At 44.1% G+C, this 20,550-nt stretch overlaps 1 protein-coding gene across 1 annotated transcript in view; it reads left to right on the top strand.

Annotated features, from left to right (window-relative positions):
• Positions 1–20,550, top strand: part of VWF (von Willebrand factor) — a 1,169,185-nt gene that overhangs the window by 1,112,708 nt on the left and 35,927 nt on the right. Inside the window, exon 50 of the mRNA XM_078673989.1 lies at positions 20,321–20,360. Coding sequence (XP_078530115.1) covers positions 20,321–20,360 — 40 coding nt within the window. The remainder of the gene's footprint in view (positions 1–20,320; positions 20,361–20,550) is intronic.

Raw genomic sequence — 20,550 nt, 5'->3', positions numbered from 1 at the left:
AGATGATGGTGGGATTCCTTATTTAGCCCCTTCTCTATGCAAGGTGAAATAAAGAGTCAAGCATCGCAGCATTCTTCATGACAGATCCAAGCAACCCAAAGGCTGCACATTCAGGGAATATCAGCTAGCACTGAGAATTAATCTTCAGAAGGGCAGTCAATCTATATATATGTAAGGGGCGTCCCAAAATGCATTTTCCCCATGTTATGCCAAAAGAGATTTTCATTTTTTGAACATGACTGGAGCCCAAAATGCTGAACAGAATTACACTAAATTTGTCAGAAATCCAGATATTGGTCGAAAAAGCGTGCTTTTTGTGATTTGGTTTAAATCCGTTCAGTAGTTTCAGAGATATTTTGGGAAGCCAAATCCTACTGAAATCCTACTGAAATTTGATTGCTTGCCACTACTTCAAATCAGCAAATGTTAGCTGCCATCTTGTGACTTGGTTGAACTGAGTCACAAAACAAAACGGTAAAAAAGAAAAAGGGGCAAGGTAGAAACACCCTGAACCCCTAGGCCCACAGAGCCTGCAAATCATTTTTTTCAAAGATTATTGGTGGGAGTCACGCTGGATCAACAAATCCCAACAGTTCTTTTTTTTTTTAAACGAAGAGCGGACTCCCTCGCTTCATTAATTATAGACATCTGGGGGGCCAGGACCCAGCGGCACTATGCAAAAACAGGAGGGGGTGCACAGGCAACCGTTCCTGGGACTTATTATGCTCAGGGGACCACCCCTTCCTCGAGAGCTTCTTTAAACATGAATGCCTTTCTGACTGCCCCGGGGACCACCACCTTCCCGTGGTTTATTTCCTTTTAAATGGGGGGATCCATTGACCCCCCCAACCCCGGGGACTGCCACCTCCCTGGGGCTTTATGCTAAAACAATGCAAGAAGTCCCCATTGATCACTTGCAGCCTTGGAGGCTGTCACCTCCTTGAGGGTATTTTTTACATTGAGTGTGGGGATACCACGCAGATCCACCACAGCCCCTGGGACCACCAACTCCCTGGGGCAAAATCAAGAAAGGAGGGGGGCCACTTGCCCCCCTAATGGAGCCATACATGGCCCTGGGGATCGCCACCCCCCAGGATCAGCTCCTCCTACCCTTCGCGGTGCCCAGCCTCTGAAGGTATGTCATTTGCTATGGCTTGGCGGAAGTCTTAGCAAACTCTGCTCCGCTTTTAGCAGACAAGAGCATTAAAAATGCTCTACCTTGCTAGAAGTAGAGCAAAATTTATTTTGGACTGCAGGAGCTGCATGTTCCCCAGCTCCCTTTGTCCAAAAGCAATGCCAGCTCCCGCTAGACGCGGGGAGCTGGCAGGGCCAACTGAGACATTGAGGGTCCCCTGCGGTCCTCAACATGAGAAACTGGGTGCTCAAGGTGAGTAGAGGGCACCCAGTATTGGACCCCTTGCATGTTTTAAAAAATAAATAAAGAACAGAGGGAGTTGGGCTCCCCAGGGCCAAAATCGGCTCAGGTAAGGGGAGGGCATGTGCCCCCGCTTCCTTTATTAAAAAAATAATATTTAAAAAAAGAAAAAGACGGTTCCACCCCATTTAAAAAATACCCGGCCTGGGTAATGGGGTATCCGGGGCATCGGTCCGGGAATGTCTGAATAAAAAAAAAAAAAAAAAAAGGCTACCAGATGAACCAGGGGCACCGCTCCCTTTCTGCACCACTCTGCAATTACACTTCCTGGTGCGTTGCTGGTTGGTGGAGGTAGTCCCCTTGGCTGCTAAGGATCCTTAGGGGCCAACTAGACCTCCTGTTACCTCCAGTAAGTCCAATACAGCAGGATTGTTGAGATGTGGCCAGAGTCCACCTCCCTTTCTCCACCACCCTGCAAATGTGCCTCTCGGTGCACTGCTCATGGGGGGATGAAGTCCCCTTGGATGCTGAGTTTCTTTGGGGCCAACAAGCTCTTTTGTTACCTCCAGTAAGTTCCACAGCATACAATTACTGAGAGCACTTCGGAGGCCATGCCATTTTTCTCCACCACTCTACAAACGCACCTCCTGGCGCACTGCTGGTTGGGAGATGACGTTCCCTTGTGTGAGGGTCCTTGGGGGCAAACAAGGCCTCCTGTTTACTCCAGTAAGTCCCACAGAGAATGATTGTTGGGATGACTTTAGAGGCCACGCCCCGTTTCTCCACCATTCTGTAAAAACACCTCCTGGCGAACTACTGGTTGGGGGATGAAGTTTCCTTGGCTCTATAGTGTCTTTAGGGGCCAACAAACCTTCCAGTTACCTGCAGTAAGTCCCACACATCGGAATTGCTGAGAGGTCTTCGGAAGCCACGCCCCCTTTCTTAACCACTCTGCAAATGTGCCTCCTGGCACACTGCTCGTTGGGGGATCCAGTCCTTTTGGATGCTGAGGGTTCTTGGGGGCCCAGAAGCCCTGCTGTTATCTCCAGTAAATCCGACACTGCAGGATCCCTGAGAGCTGGTCGGAGACCCTACCCCCTTTGTACATCACTCTACAAACACGACTACTACTTAAAAAAACCATAGAAATTCAAGTAAAAATCAAAGGCTAGAGGGACGTCATAGTTAGGAAACAGATTTGGAAAAACCTTAAAAAATGTACTTAAGAATCCAAAGGTTACAGGGTCATTATACTTAGCAAATAGAATTTAGAAAAACCTTAAAAAATGTACTTAAGAATCCAAAGGTTACAGGGTCATTATACTTAGCAAATAGAATTTAAAAAGCCTTAGAAATTCACTGAAGAAAACAAAGGTTACAGGGATGTTATAGTTAGGCTCAGATTTAACTCGTACAAAACCAGTGAAATTAAGCAGTTATAGTCACCTGAACTAACTAACACTTACACCCCCTTATTGCACTGCTTGTGACTTCACCTATTACATCACTCATGACATGGTCAGTGACATGGTTAGTGACATCACTCATGACATCTCAAATGACATCACTGATAACATCTTCAGCTCCCACACACCCACTCACACCCCTATAAAAAAAGTCTCATACACCCACTCACACACTTACACAACTACACAACCATCCACATACACATTCAGGCTCCAAAGTCATATATATATAAAGTTATAGTTAATTATTGTATAGTTCAGAGTGCAAGTAGATGACTTAAATCCGATGGTTAGCTTGGGTAAACCCTGTACTTTGGTAAAACCCATTCATGGAAGGTGGAAATGTCATATTGACTGGATAAGGATGAATAGGGCAAAAAGTAAAACATTATCGGTAGGTAATTGGGACATGACACCTATGTCCACTATCCTTGGTCCCCATCATTACTAAATAGGGAATACCAAACCTATACTTGGTCTTCTGCACAGAAAGCATACACAAGAGCCACCAATATTCCAACCACTTGTGACATTTTAGTGACAACATGTATTGAAGACAAAATAGAATTGAGTAGACCAAAGGAACATTTTCCAGATGCATTGGCCTAAAGATTGGGATAATGAATGAAGAGATGAGCAGAAGTCAAGGTGGCCACCAATCAGTTCCGAGACAAGGGAATGTGCTGAACTTCTGCCCAGGAAGAAACCATACCCCTGGTTGATCTACTCTATATTCCTACAGGAATATCACATAGGGAATAAACCAAGGCATTGAAGATTGGATCCCGTTGCTGAATGAAAGTAAAGCAGCCTTGTGACCTTGCCCAGCAATGTCAAAGGTAACAAATATGTGATCAGGATAGCTAAAAGGTTGAGACTGATTTGAATTGGTCAATGTAGCTTCCTGAGCTATGAAGGCAACCTTAAGCAAAAAAGAATTCGTTTTAAGAACCACTCCATTCTCTATAATCTTAAGAAAAGAAAGAAGCACAAAATGGCACTGACTTCAGATAAAAGTGAGTAATTTACCACTCAATAAGTGGTACAAAAGTAACTAACAGAACAGTTTCGACCATCAAAAGGTAAATCTCAAGGAAAAGCAAAAGGGTGGCTCACAGGATGTGATAAGGCAAAACCTTTCAAGAGACGAGAAGCACGATGTTAAGTTTCTCGAGACTCCCCAAGGCCCATAGACTTCTATAATTAGTACTTATTTACCATGTGGAGTGTAAACAATAATTTTTTCAAAACCCTCCTAAATGAATTGAAGGATAGTAGGAAATGTATAATCAATTTAGGAAAACGAATAGGATTTACATCAAAGTTAAAAGGAGCTTCAAAATATAGAATAAGATGTAACTTGGAGGGAGATCTAGAATTCTGAATAACTTTGGCTAGTATATCTGGGAGGCCATATGTTTGTAACCCAAACCTAACATCCTCTAAGCTGACATGCAAAGGTGGCCTTGCTGATGATGCTTTTGGAACATGAAACTGGAAGGGACCAGAGGGAGCTGTCAAGCTGTCAATAGAGCAACAGGCAAAAGGAGAGGAAAACATGAGCAAGGAGGCCAAAAGAGGACCACTACCATGGCCTCAGATGAAATTGTATGTAAGTAAATGAGGCCATGGACTTTTGTAATGCATTCAACCTCCAAACCTTAGGCACAGGTAGAGGGAATGTAACAGAGGAACCTGAGTAGGCCCTAGGGAAGCAAACAGGTCCACAAAAGGCATCTCAAACATGCCAAAAAAGGCATTGAAGGTAGCTGAAGAAAGATAAATATACTAGGAAGATGGAAATAACTTCTGCCCTGATATTCTCGAGACCATTGATATGTGAAGCCTTTAGAGACAATGTTGAAGCTCAGCCAAATACCACAATGACTAAGTGACCACATTTAGAGATCAGGAGAGGATATACCTTTCTGGGTTGATAGAGACTATATTCAATGCATGTTCTGTTCGTACCAGAACGTGAGAGCCCCTCATGCGCACCTGAAACAGTCAACATGCCTTGAGGACAGCAAATAGTTCTCACCAATTGGCAGAGTGGTGTCTTTCCACTTACGTTCTTGCACTGAGAGACTCCCCACAGTTGCACCCAATCCTGACACCTTTTATCTGTGATGAAAAACAGGGGCTCATCCAGATACAATGAAAAGCCTTTTTCAAGGGAGATGAAGTAAGCCACCATTGATGTTAAAATGGTGAAAGGAAGACAGTGAAATCAAGGCCTTGAAGTTCTAAGATGTAGGTGACCAATGCCACTATACATATAAAGGCAATGGACAAGCATGCAGACAGGTCCAATGGATGATAAAAACACAAGAAGCCATGTTGGGATGAGAATGTCCCCCTGCCTTAGGTACAGTTGTGACCCCTGCCCTGAATGCCCAAAATGTATATCCCTATGATTCTGGATTTTAAGTTTTGGTTAAACGTTACACTAAAATCCCGTAGGCTCTTGTTGACTTAGGCCCATTGTTTGACAATGATCAGTTCTCGACCTTGTTCTGAACTGGGAGGGGACCACCAAGCACCCCCTCAGAGCAACAGAGCACTACAGTCCCTGTCATGGGTTTCATAAGTGGAAAACGGTGGTGGGGCTATACCGTGTTAGTGAAATTATAGTAGAAGGCCTTTTTACCTGGGAGACATACATGCGCATCTGCAGGCCCATTCATCTAAAAAGTTCCACTGCTCACAGTGAACCCAGGATCTCATACGTTGTGCATGTTTGTGTGTGTGTGTGTTTGTGAGAGAGTGTGCTAGGATTGCTATGTACCAAGTACGAGTGATACAGGCCTGAGTGTTCCATTCTAGAAATTCACAGTAAGGACCAGACTACAAGATGGAGTGGAGGAGGGGCTGCTTTCCCCAGTAAGCATGTGTGCATTAGTGGCATCCCCTAGAATTGAGGGGGACACCAGAAGCTATAGTGAAGACAGAGGAGACAGGCTATCTTTAGAAGAGCCAGGGCCCTTCCTGTTACATTGGGCGGTAAATTACTCTGACTACAGTTCTCTGTTAGGAAGATAGCAGAGGGGCAGGGTGGGGCCTGCAGTATCTGTTGTTAGGGAAATAAGTCCTTTGAAGGGGCACAGATTCTTGTCTCTCTTCCTAATCTCTGTGAAAGGAAGATGCAGCCGGCTCATGCCTGTTTGTACTTCAGTGGTGGGTACTCCACATGGCAGAGCAGTATTGCAGAAAAAGACCAGGTCAGAGAAGTAGTCTGGTCACCACAGAGGAAAGGGGCACTGACCCAAACTGCTTCCAAGGAAGGAGACATGGAGTACACATCCTCTGTCTGTATCAATATGAGAGATAACGATCTGTCATTGTTTATTGTTGTAGTCTCTTCTACCAAGAAGGGGGTACTCCATAGAGTACTCATGGAGAACTATGCCGCCAAGTGCTGGTTTGGCACGTACAGTCAACTCCCCAGAGACGAGGGAACATTGCTTGGAGTCCGATCTGAAGGAGGAAATATTGGACTGCTCTGGTGGCCAAGAAATCCTGCTTGTGAGCAAGGGAAGGAAGTGTCAGCCTTACAGGAGGAGCTGTTAATGGAAGGGGCTGTCTAGCAGAGACTTGCTAAACAAATGTGCCAAAGAAATTGTGGTGCTGCCAGGTCAGACAGTGTGATCTTTATCATTTATCCCCAATGCAACTACCAGGGCACTTGGAGCGATGTTTCTATGTGATAGGCCCAACTGAAGTGGGAACAAGCATCTGCTGGCAGCCTGGATGCCCACAAAGGGATGGTTTGTGTGATAGTGGCTGTGACAAAGTGTGCCATTGGGGTGGGATCAGTCTTGAAGATAAAGATACCAGAGAGGTGCCCTGGGAGCAGCTTGTGATGAACCGAGGCCATCGCCTTGAGGCACTGTGTGCTGAAGATAGCAGCTTGTGACTCTGGCTGTCATGCTCAATAAGAAGCACCAATTACTCACTGGTGTGTTAGAGTAGAGTAGAGTAGAGTAGAGTAGAGAGCTGCACCATATCTCAAGAACCTACCAGAGTGTTGGAGGGAACTGTGACCCGCAGCGAGCCACTCAGCAAAGGTCCCTCACAGAAGCCCCTCTCTTTCCATGATACTCTGTGTGATGTGCTGGGTGAATAGGTGCCATGAAGCTCTCTGAAATACTACAGTGTGCTGCCTGGAAGTTCCATGTGACTTGTGAGACCCAGCTGCTGCAGTTGTAACAAATGCGGCTCGCTCTGTCCTTACAAACTGGATGAGAGATCGAGCTGGCCTAGACATGAGAGGTGGAGTGCTGAGACCACACAAGGTGAGCACTAGCTGCACCTATACACCTTACCCCCAACTCTCAACCTGGGGTGGTAGCCAGAGAAGGGGGACTCATGAAGGCACAGGTGGAGGGGTAATTATATCAGACAGCAGAAGCCCTGAAAGAGCACAGAGTCACACCCATGAATCGCATATTAGTGCATGATTGGATATGTAGTGAAATTCTATGTTTTCTGTGTACTTCTGTTCTCCACAGAGAGAAGCGCTGAGCTGAATATTGATCCTATTGCACTGCTGCAGGGTGGTATTGATTCCTGAGCCTGAGTTCCCACACACTAACCTCCATGAGAGGCCTGGGACTGCTTGCCTTGCTACTATTGAGAATCAAGTACGGAAACGGTTGTACTTGGCCCAGCAAAGCCATAGTAAGATAGGTCCTGTGTCAGCAATGGCAAAACACTACAATCCCCATGATTGTGGCCCAGTAGCTGCTTCCTGCCACTGGGCCTCATGAAGAGGGCCTAACAATTGGCGGCAAGCAATGTGAGAGTCAAACTTCAAGCCACAGCAACACAGCAGATCCAACCCTATTACCTTAAAAATGCACCGCAACAATGTCAGATACAAGTATGAAGGAAGTAGACCTTAACATCCTGCCCTTAGATCAGTTGAGGGATCTGTGTTTAGATAGAGGGTGAAGGGCTTTCAGAAGCAAGGATAGGTACATCCTTATGGAGTAGTGTGGCTCACTGGTTAGAGGCGGCAGGCCTGAGAGCAGAAGTCAGCCTGGGACCAGGGTTCAATTCCCGACGCGGCAGGGTCGTGGATCTTGGTCAGCGGACTCGATAATACTCGCTTCGGTGCTTACTCTAATCAGGGGTTCCACTCGGCAACTCTGGGCATTAGCTTGCCTAATCTCCACAACGGCCCCACCAATTCCGGGGATGCCTGGCTCCACCTTGGGGACTCCCAGCAAGGGACCATCCCACAGGGAAAGCCAGGACGGGTTCCCCAGAGTTATACAGCGCCGGGACGCCCCGTTGCTGGGGCAGCTGTGCGCTTTACAAGTATACTACATTTACATTTTATGAGTTTGGTAAAAGCTGAGTTAGGAAAACGAGAGGGGACAAAAGAAACTGAAAAATTAAGGGGAGGGGAGATTGATGCAAACCAGGAGGAAGTATTGTAGAATCCAACTCTCTGAGCCATACAATTCAATTTTTGCCTAAAGACATTGTATTTCCCACAATGTGCTTACCCGAAGTTCCCTGTTTGCTTACCAGAAATATCCTGGGGTAATAACTGCCACCTATTTCTAGGGTTCACTTTATACTGTGAAGGATCCCCTTGGGATGGGTAGGTCTAGCAGAGACCCTGAGCTTGAAATTGGGTCTCTAGGGACCAAATGCTGATGAAGAGGAGAAGGCTAGGAAGTTTGATAGGGAAAACAAGAGGACAGGAGGAAGATGAAAGAGGAAGAATGGGCCAGTGCAGAGAGGGAAAGGACAAGACAAGGAAAGGAGAGGGAATAGGAAAGGGAGCGAAAAGCTCTTGAAGGGAAAATCTTAGGATGACAGCAGAGACATTTGCCCCTGGGAAAATGTACTACACTCTCAACTCTTCTGGTGTGCTTTTCAAGGTTCTCCAGTAACTTATACACATGTATTTGAAACGATAAGCTACTTTGGAATAGTTTGTATGTTTCGAGATTGCTTTTTAGGGTCAGGCTTTGAATGTTGTGCCTAAGATCACAACAATAATGAGTTGCTTGCTACTCGGAGAGACATCAGTCATTGGGAGGATGCCTTTGGCTGAGCAAATGGTGTGTGAGCAGATGGAAGAAGGTCTGAATTGCAAGTTTGGGCTGAATACAGCTCAGCACAACAGACAGCAAGCTAGTGGATGGTGTTCTGTTTGAAACTTGGATTCATAATGAGCTGCATGATTAGAATACGTGTGTGAATGGGATGGAGGCTATGGATTGCCATACCATGAACTAACTGATGAATGAAGAGTGACTCATGGAGAAAGAAATGCTTTGCCTCACTTAGGCAGAGTCTTTCACATGTGTCAGCAAAAGATCCAGAGAAACTTGAAGTGTTGGCTGACAAGCGGATAGCCGAGTTCAGAAAGGACTGGGGCAGCATGGCTATTTGTCAATTGATCATCTGGAATTAATTCATATAAACTTTGTAGATAAGCAAATCAATATATTCCAAGCATATAATGAATGTAGTAAAAGGACAAACACATTCTAACCTTATGGGTGCTTCTAATTCAACCAGAAAAGTATTGCGACTACACATTAATGTGTACACCACATAGAAATTGCACAACTGTCACATACCAGGTGCAATAAGCAGACAAATCAATTAATGTGCGCTGTGTCCTAATGTGGAAAAACACTTAGATGTGAATAGATGAAAATGCTATGCACAGGCAACAACTATCAATTTGCGTTTATAAATGCACACAGAAGTAAATAAGTGAAAATGGCAAATTCTTTTAAGGCACCCATAATTATATTGTCCTTTGGTGTTGACACTATACGTGTGGTTACCATACTGTTCTGGTTTAATTAAAAGCACTCATAAGGCTAGAGTGGGTTAGTGGTTTTACAACATTATTTGTACTTACATATCTACAAAGCTTGGATGAATAATTTACAGGTGAACCATTGCTTTAAGTATATACTGAATGCCAGGTTCTACTGGTATTTGGGCTGCTCCTGTTGTATCATAATATTCTAAGTCGAAAGGGGAGAGGAACTCTCCACAGACTGTCTCCAAACCAGTGGGTAAGGGCCAAGGCAGTTTCTAAGGTTCCAGGGGGGTGAGGGGGGAGGGCCAAAGCAAGGAGAAAATTGGGGTTCTACCAGGAAAAAAGGAAGGAAAAAGGGGGACAGGAAAGTTCTCCCAAGTCCAAAGTGATAACTTGCTTCAAGTGTAAAAATTAGTACATAAGTCCGGTTAAAGACTCCTTATGAACCATACTCAATATAGCTAGGGGAGAGGGGTTGGCCTAATGGCTAAGGCACTCGACCTCTGACCTGGGGATCTGGGTTCGAGTCTCGGTAACGACGCCAAAAACCCCCTGTGAATCTGGGCAAATCACTTAATCTCCCCGTGCCTAAAATGAAAGTGTGTCCTCATGTAAAGTAACTGGTGCTCTGTAAAGCGCTCTGATAACTGATTCGGTTCGGTTCTAGTTCGCGCTATATAAAACTCTGAAAAAAAAAAAAGCTAGTATGCTAACTTGGAGGGGAGGGACCGGAGAGGGGCCTATTGCTCTTAACCTAGTTGCTCTGGACGTTTGATACTTTTGTATAACAAGTCAATTAATCTTATGTGTACAAATGGATAATGCTCTTGGAAATATGAGCCTTAATTTATTTCAGTGGCTTGCATTTACTGTGTTACACATCACAGTAAGGTGAGGGCCCTCTTTCATTCACTGGTGTTGTGACGTCTAAATCTGTTAACATTCAATCTCAAGTTTGAAAAAAACATTAAAGCCCCATGTTGCTTCCTCCAATATGGCACTTTCCAAATGTGTTAGAACAACAACTATTTAGAAGCACCCAAGTGAACATAATGTTTCTCCCAGATGCTCATTCCTTTGATGATGGTCCGTGCTTAGTGATACTGTGGACCACCACACTGTAAATAAACAGGTCTGTGGCAAGAAGCAGAGATGTTAACAGAAATCAGAATTCTCAGACATCGAATAATCACATTCGCATGAGTCACATTCATTATCATATGTGCAGGATGCAAGTGTGCAAAGATAATTTTTTATGCAGTTTTGTGCAAAAATGTGCATGTCTTAATTGTAAGTAAGACTTACCAATTTTTGGGAACTGACTAATTCAAATTCAGTTTCAAAAGACGTTATTCGATTATAATTTTTTTCCATAAAAGTACATATATCATGCATTTACAATTTGAAACACACTTTGTAGAAATATAAAGTACATTAACTCAGATCTAAGGAATTCATACAAGCTATGAAGGAACTGAGGAGCTGCTGAAGCTCCATTGCTTTTCTTGCTAGCAGCACGACGTCATCCGCATATAAAAGTGCTGGAATTAATTGAGTCCTAGCCCGAGGAATATCTCTACAAGCTGTTTCTTAGAGTTGCACCCAAGTTATTAATATATAATGTGAATGAAAGTGGGCTAAAATGCAGCCTTGTCATACCCTCCCCCCCCATGTACCCAAATGGGTGAAGAAAGATTCCCAGTCTGGACGAATCTCACAACCGCCAAAAGATCTTGAGGACAGATATACGACGTTTCAGTTTAGTGAAACAGAAAGAGTTTTTCTCGACAGAACCACTCTTTCTGTTTCGCATTTAGACCCAGGTTCTGAGGGTCACTGGGATACCCCATTATAACTAATGGGCATTCAGTTTAGTGAGTCGCAAAATGTGCAGACTTGCGACTCGCTAAACTGAATGTACAACAGTGTCTCAGAAACTGTTTACGATTCCCTTTTCGGTTGCAAATTGCATGCCCCATTTGGAATGGCTAGCACTCACAGGGATAGTGGCCTGTTGGGGTCAGAGGATCACCATGTATGTGACTTCTTTTTCAATAAATCAGTTATTGCGATGCAGGGCGCACTATGAAATTTGTTTTATTTATTGTTTACTTACCTCCAATTATCCATATTCTGGTTTTTAGCAACCCCCACCCTGCCCCTCCGCTGCCCCGCCTCTCTGCCCCACGGTTCCTGGGACCACTGCCTGCTCTTAAAAAAATATTTTCAAACCATTCACAAAGGGGAAGGGGTCGCCTGGGGCCCCCTTCCCATTTGCGAGTGGTTTACCACCTGCTTGAAGTAGGTGGTAAACTGCTATTGTTTTGCAACCGCAAATGCGGTGGCAAAACAATCATACATTGGTGTTGGACTCGCTATTAGGAAGAGACACCCTTGGCCCGTCCCTTCCTAATAGCGAGTCGCAAACCATATTTTGCGACTCGCTAATAGGTTAGCAGGTCGTAAAATATGATTTGTGCATGGGGCAGTCACAAACTAGCCAAATTCCCATGTGTGATCGCAAAAAACAGTTGTACATGTCACCTTAGATGTTGATCATGTAAAAGATCCACAATGTTATGACCCACCCCATATTATTAAGGAATAGACATAGTTTTGATAAATATTACAACACCAATTTCAACAAAAAGTCTATAAATTGTAGGCCAAACAAAGTGTATTTATTTTTGTAGCAATGGTGGCATGCTGCGCTTTAGATGAATATGTAAAAGTATAGTGCGCCAATCTGCGATTGCTACAATAGTTAATTGTGAATGCATTAACAATTGCTGTTTGCACTGATGGCTGGTGGTGTGTGTGCCTATAGAAATTGTGCGCTGGTGGTGTGTGTACCTGTTGGAGGTGTGCACTGACGGCTGGTGGTGTGTGTGCCTGGTGGAAGCGTGCACTGATGGCTGGTGGTGTGTGTGCCTGGTGAAAGTGTGCATTGATGGCTGGGGGTGAGTGCCTGGTGAAAGCTTGCACTGATGGCTGGTGGTGTGTGTGTGCCTGGTGAAAGCATGCACTGACGGTTGGTGGTGTGTGTGTGCCTAGTGAAAGCGTGCACTGACGTTTGGTGGTGTGTGCCTGGTGGAAGTCTGCACTGACGGCTGGTGGTGTTTGTGCCCGGTGAAAGCATGCACTGACGGTGGTGGTGTTTGTGCACGGTGAAAGCGTGCACTGACAACTGATGGTGTCTGTGCCTGGTGAAAGCGTGCACTGACGGTGTGGTTGTGTGTGTGGTTGTGTGTGTGTGGCTGGGTATGTGGTTGTATGTTTGGTCGTGGTTTTGTGTTTGGTTGGGTGTGTGGTTGTGGTTGTATGTGTGGTTGTGTGTGTGTGGTTGTGTGTGTGTGGTTGTATTTGTGGTTGTGTGTGTGGTTGTGTGTGTGCTGTTGTGTGTTTGCTGTTGTGTGTGTGTGTTTGTGTGGTTGTGTGTGTGTGTGGTTGTGTGTGTGTGGTTGTGGTTGTATGTGTGGTTGTGTGTGTGGTTGTGGTTGCGTGGGTGTGGTTGGGTGTGGTTGTGTGTGTGTGTGTTTGTGTGTGTTTGGTGTTGTGTGTATGTAGTTGTGTGTGTGGTTGTGTGTGTTTATGTGTTTGTGGTTGTGTGTGTGAGTGGTTGGGTGTGTGGTTGTGGTTGTGTGTGTGGTTGTGGTGTTGTGTGTGTGTGGTTGTGGTGTTGTGAGTGTGGTTGTGTGACTCCTTTGGCATTTCCAGATGTGAGACTTCAGAGCATACATGAGTTAAACAGTCGCGGCTGTAGAACACAGCTGGCGGGGGCACTCCTGCACTCAACCGGCTATGAGCCCCCCCAATCATACAGCACAGCTGTCAGACTCCTCGCACACATGCAGCCGTTGTGAGGCCCGCGCATATAGCACAGCTGGCTGTCAGACTCCTATGCACTCGCAGCCGGCTACAAGGCCCCCAATCATACAGCGCAACTAGATGTCAGACTCCTGGAACGCACCCGGTTGTGAGGTCCTGGGCATTCAGCAAAGCTGCTGGCTGTCAAACTCCTGTGCACGGATTCGGCTGACAGTACAACTGGCTGTTAGACTCATGGGCAAGGACCAGACTGTGAAGATTTAGCTGGCCGTCATACCTGGGCTTGCAGCTTTACCCTGAGACCTTGGGCATACAGCAAAGCTGGCTGTCAGACTCCTGGGCACGTTACAATGAAGAGCAAACTTCCAAGAGGGGCCTGAGAATGAAGGGTACACAAGCACAAAATCCAACACAGCAAGCAGGGGTGAGGAATGCACAGGAAAAAATACAAATTTACAATGAAGAGCGAACGTCCAAGAGGGGCCCGAGTATGAAAGTATTAGTTCTAATTCAAGGAATCCAGGTATAAAACCATTCCCTCTATAAGGACACCTGCTGTCAGCCCCAACCCTCTCCCCCAGATGTTTTTCTGTATAGGACCATCTCCCCTGATGAGACCCCCTCCCCCAGCCTGCCTCCCCCATTGATGTAACTCCTGTGATGAGCGCACATGTTGGGCCCGCCCCTTGCCTTGCACATGTTTGTTTATCACACGCTGCCCTCCGGGCCTGGCCTCCCCCGAGTGCTTCTGCACAGCCCCCGGTTTATCCTGTGCAGTGTGCTGGTAGCGGTCTCACCCCAGGGCCGGTGGAGCCCTCCATTGCTAGAGCTGCCTGGCTGCTGGCATTGTTACAGTAAACTACCAGCCAGGCTCCCAGCTCCCAGGAGGAAGGGCTGGAGGCTATGTGCGGTGGCTGGCAGCCCCCGCCGGCGGGGAGGGGTCTCTCCTTCTTTACTTTTAAAATATCTGAGGGGAGGGGCCAGAGGAGGAGGAAGGGATGGTCAGCAGAAGAGGACAGCTAGTAGAGCAGGGAAGCACAGTTGTGGAGTAAAGGGCGCCCCAGATGCTGAAAGGTGGAGCGCGCCGCTGGAATTAAAGGGGATGGTAAGGCAGATGGCCACTTTTCATTGGCTTGGATTACTCCAGGGCGCCGCCATGTTTGTTCACCACCCCTCCTCCATGCTGCTCTGGAATAGATGTACTCTCTTCCCGAACATTCTGTGGTACCCTATTTGCTTTGCTCTTTCCCAGTAATTTTTCAGTTCTATCCAGAGCCTAAATGGGTGCCTCTTACAACTGCCACGTTGATCCGTGTATTGTATTTTAGTATAATTATAAAGCGCTTCTACCCCTAACCAGCCCTCATGCGCGAACACAGCTGCGCAGTGTATCGCTAGGCGCAAGACCTAAAAACTGGGATAATTTTAGATTTAGACCAAGAGGAAGGTAAACCTGTTATACAGCCAGCATTTAGGATGTGAGTTAATATTTTAGCCCACATTTTGGTATCCGTCCTGTATAGATCCGCTGGAACCCCATCAGGGACAGGCATCTTGTCCTTTGACATAAGGGAAATAGCCTCTATTACTTCTTCATCAGTAAAAATCAGATTGATTTTTCCTCTGAGCGTTTGTCTGGGTACTGTTAGGGGTGTCCACTGTCACACACCCTTATATCTCCTGGAAATGCGTCGCCATATATCTGAGGTCATAGTACTTTCTAAAATGCTGTTAGACACCTTATTAAAAGAGGGACAATTGCCAATTTCCTAGAATCTGGCACCATTTATTAAGACATTAGTCTGAATTAGTTGGTCACAAGATTCCCTTTTAATTTCTTTTTTTTCGATCTGCTAGGGCCAGCTTGTACCGTTAAGTGAGTGCTTTTATCAGGGTATGTGAGGATGTTACAAATAGCATTGTAAGAGTGGAGGGTAAACCTAAGCCTGGGGAGAGAAATGGTTTGACCATAACTGCTCTAAGGCACACCAAAACCTGCTTCTAGCACTGAAACAACTCAGAGAAAAATCATTAAGATCACCATTTAATAGGTGATCTTAATGATTTTTCTCTGAGTTGTTTCAGTGCTAGAAGCAGGTTTTGGTGTGCCTTAGAGCAGTTATGGTCAAACCACCTCTCTCCCCAGGCTTAGGTTTACCCTACACTCTTACAATGCTATTTGTAACATGCTCACATACCCTGATAAAAGCACTTACTTAACAGTCTCCTTGCTTGCAACCCTCTAGACACAAGCTAACATATTGGCCACATTTCAGATGGAGGTTATTTAAAAAGGGGTACAAAGGGGTTTTATTTCATTTTAATCTACGGGCTTGGTCTTGAGGTATGATGCCTGTGTTACTAGGTCCTAGTGAGGGACTGGCTTCCTCTCCCATTCTCCATTCAATAAACAATAATAACGAGTTGTTATCTTTAGACTGATTCCATTTGAATTCAAAATTCAGAACAGACCATACTAACAAGATGAAAATGACTATATAGTCAATAGTTGAGTTGGAACATCTGCCAGTAAAGGTGTGAACATCCCCTTCATCTGTACTTTGGATAATAGTTGCCAGCTTACAAAATTCACTAGAATATCATTATGTAGGTCCCCTTGACTAGTATGCTTTAAATGGCCATTTTTTAGCTATCTATGGGTGGCTTCTCATAAGCACAGCCTGTGGATTGACACGGATGAATATTAAAATATCCAATTAGAATGACCAAGTATGGAGAATTTCTGCTTCTCGCATAAGACTCTGAAAAGGACTGGCAAAATGATTTAAAAAATTTACAGCCAGTAAAGTAGGAGCATATTTTACATCTGAGTAGACTGCCAGCAGATAACTCAAACCTGTCTGTACCTTTGTAGACTTACATGGTATATTTAGGGATACCATTGTGACTATGCATTCTTGGCTCTACCCAATTGCGATGGTAAAGCCATAGAAAAATAGGAGGTATACCGATTAAAATAAAAGGAATTGTCTCTGTCCCACATTTCTTGTATACTTACTATGTGCTGGTCAGTTATTAAATTGAGCCACCTCTCATCAAACTTTTATTACTCAGCCCTGCTATACTCCAGCTCATCACCTTCAAGTATTGGCCTGGCATGGATGCTAAATTCGCAGGGAGAATAACCTTGTCGTTCTCTTTCATGCCCCTCTCCTGCAAAGGGCTGGTAAGCACGGGGACCTGTCAGTTGTTATTATCTAGGGAATTCGATGGGAGAAGTCTATTGGTCAACTAAATGAGAGCTACTCGTTCACTTCTCACCTGAACCCTACTGGAGTCCTAGGGTTCCTGGTAAAATGTGGATTTGGTGGATAGAAAAAGCCTAACGGAAATGCTTTGATTCCTGTGGGGCAAGAGCTAGAGTGAGATGCCTCTTGTATTAGAATTCCAATTATATCAGGTTGATCAAAGTTGATAATAATACAGTCTCCTGATTTCTCCCTCATTCCTACCCATCCCACTCTTCTGGCCATAATGATACGGGTGGTCAATTACGTCCTATTCACCTATTGGCTATTGGACCAGTGTGTGATCTTTCATATGACTTTGGAAGTGGTTTCTACCAAGCCCGGCCTCAATGGGGGAACATTCACCAAAATTGCCACCACTAGAGTAGATTCTGGAGGAAGCTGTAACCTAAGACTGTTTGCTGCTGTCTCAGCTTGAGTGGACAGTGAGTGGCTGTTTTCCCTCAGGCATACACATGTGCTAAAAGAAAGACAAGCTGAGTGGGAAAGTGGCACCTAAGTAGGAGGAAGATGCAACCATTTTACTGATACTCTATTTTGTTATGGAATAATGTTTGAATTTGTCTACATCATAAAAACATATGTGTGCCCTTGATTTACCCTAGGTGACTCATTGCCTTTTTATGTACTAGAAGGATTATATGCGGTATAAGAGTGTTTCCTACCATGGACAGTACATATAGTTTGGCCCTCCTGAGTACCATTGGAGAGTTGGCAAGGTACCTTTACCACATTTCCTGTAAATAAATATTAGAATTAGCAACAGTAGATTCCACTGCCACCAATTTCACCTGAAGACCCCCACCCCACTTATAATTAGCTTTGTAATATTATCAAGCAAAGTATTAAACAAGGGCTCCAACACCGTCATGATAATACATACTGAAGAAACAAAAATCATAAGGGCTGATTACAATATCGGTCGGAAAGGCTTGGAACTGGATTTGGATTTTACTAACCAGTGTCAGAACCTATGTTTCTGACCGACTTGGAAACATTTCTGACCGACCAATTATGATGGAAAGGTATCCGTATGGACATTCCAACTTAGTTCCGACTGGCATTCAGAGATTCTGAATCGGTCGGAGCCGAATCATAGAGGTCTATGGACCGCGTTTCCGACCAACGTATTACGGTGTTTGATTCAAACAGCCTTTCCGAATCGGTCCATCTGACATGAAACAGCTGTCGGTCGGACTCACCGAACCCCAGCCGGTCAGAAACGATTCTGACAAAGAGTTGGGCGGAATGCTTTCCAACCTACATCATAATGAGGCCTATAGTGCCCCATGATGTGGGATTAATAAGGGGAACCCTAAGGCCAGGACATAGTTATTCTGCTTGTTGATGGCCAATTTTAATAACTCAGTTCTAGGCCTTGCCCCTGGATTCTTCTTTTTCTTGGCTGGGGTGCCCGTTCAAATGTTGAGGAACCACGGGCCAAATGAGACTCAGCTCTCATTTCTCCCCTTGTTGCAGTCTCAGTTACAATTGTAACCTAGTTCTGGGTCTAGTCATCAAGTTTTTGGCCCATGATATGTAAAACATTTTGGTCAGGTTAGTGTCCAAACCTAATTTATTCTTGAAAAATTCAAAGTTATCAATTAGATGTTTAAGCTGGTTTGGGGTGTGCCACACAAGTATGGCATCATCAGGCTACAAAAGTGCTAGTAAAGGTTTAGCTTTAACCAGGTGCATGCCCTGACCAGGTTCTATAAGAAGAAACTTTAATTTATTTATGTGTACTAGAAAAAAATAGGAGTTAGGACACATCCTAGTCGAACACCCCGATTCGGGCACACTTGCCCTGTGTGCCATACCTTACAGAGTGGGACCTTTAATTGTAATGCCCGAAAGAAATCTACTATAGATTGGTCTAAATCCATGCCCGTTAGTAGATCCAAAATCTTAGATTGATTCACCCAATCAAAAGCGCTGCTGAGGTACATAAATGCTAAAAACACAACTCTCTTTGACTACCCTAAATTTGCTCACTATTAGGTGTAGATTGAGACACTGATCCATGGTGCTTAACCCTTCTCTAAAACCGTACTATACTCCAGATAAAGTCTTACTATCCAAGGGGAAATTTATTGCAAGACCTTTGCCACTGAATCCAATAATGAAATAGGTTTATAACTTCACACGTTGTGTTAATTTTCCATTTTGAATACCGGCACAATAAAGAGAGCATGAAATCAGCTAGGTAAAGCAGATTGGCAGGCCAAATTCAATGAATTGGTTATCATCGATGCCCAAAGATCAATATTATATTTATAAAGGCCCTTTAGGAGCCTGTCAGCACCTAGATATTTTCCCGATGGACTCCTCGTGATTGCTGAGAGTCCTTCATGATACTCAAACTCTATGGTTAAGGGGTAGACTGGAGCATTTGTCTGATAACAAAAAATCAATTAAATTTGACACCGATTTATCGGCACTAATATGCATTCCTAGGGTTAGGACTTGTATATTAGTAAACTGAGTAGAATTTGCAATCTTCTAAAATTGCTGGGCATTTTTAAGGCTACAGAAAGCATCCAGTCTTCCCAGGTCTCTTCTCTGATGTTGGCCTTTCTCTCTATAAGAATGCATTTATATTCAGCGCTACAGCTTTACATTTCTTCCACTTCCCTAAGGTTTCTTTTAAGTGCTTTGGTTTGCTTGTGATAAGCGCTATTGAACCTTCAGGGAGGAAATGACTGATGGCTTCAAAAGGGAGTTCCTAACGAAACGTCCTAGGTTTTTGAAGAGATCTATGACATCACCTGGACAACCACCCCAGGAAATGTACAAACTAATATATTCTGAACTCTTCCTAAACATATTGGTCAATATCTATGGACGATCAGCAATTAGCAAGCTTAATTCATAGATATAAAACAAAATAGTATTTCTCCGGATCCTCTTTCAATAAAAGTTGTAATCTGCTGATTAACCTCCCACACAATTGTGTAATGCCCATCATGCCACATAAGGCAGCAGGCATGAATGTTGAGACCCCCTAGCCATATTATAGATTTGTGGTTCTTGTACAAAGGAAGGACCTTGGATTGGTTATTGTTAATTGCTCATTTTATTTTGGGAAAAAAAGAAAATCCCAGCATTCCAAGCCAAAACTAAAAAAAATAAAAGTGTTTTGCTGATTTAGACATTGTTTCATAGAGTAATGAATATTTACCAAGGGATTATATAATCAGATGATGATACCTTTACTGTAGCTGCGCAAAAATAACTATAATGCAATATTGCATTTTTCTATGCATTGCTTGTTGTAAATTATTTCAATATGTTTCATGTAATGTTTTTGTGGTACAAAATAATACACATTTAATAAAAACAAGCACTTTTCCTTATGCCCGTTCCTTATCTTGGTTCTATATATGTCAAGTAAAAACATTTTTACTCAGGTCCAGATGTTTTACTTTAGTAAAAGGGATATATTTCCCCAGGCAGAGCATGTGCACTTTTACCCATTTGAATTCATATGCTAGGTGTGAGCTATACTATACTTTGAATCAGCAGGAGTTGTTGTAGGTGTTCCATATTTATGCTTGACTGATATGAGCTACTTTCTTCTTTCTAGGGTACAGTGAAACAAATTGAAAATACTTGCTGTCAAACATGTAAGTAATTGCTCTTGAATGTTGTTATCAGGGGCCCTATGGTATTTAATTTGTGGTGTTGTACACTTGTACAGTACATTCCAATATATTTGATTTAATTTACTTTCTAATTGCAGCCAGTGCTATGTACCACAGTCACTATGACGCAAATCGCAGTATTACTGGTGTTCTCCGAATGTAGCATAATCAC

Source organism: Lissotriton helveticus, chromosome 1_1 (genome assembly GCF_964261635.1).
Source record: "Lissotriton helveticus chromosome 1_1, aLisHel1.1, whole genome shotgun sequence".
NCBI lineage: Eukaryota > Metazoa > Chordata > Amphibia > Caudata > Salamandridae > Lissotriton > Lissotriton helveticus.
Note: the sequence above shows the minus strand (reverse complement) of the source record. Positions and strands in the feature narration are given on the sequence as shown.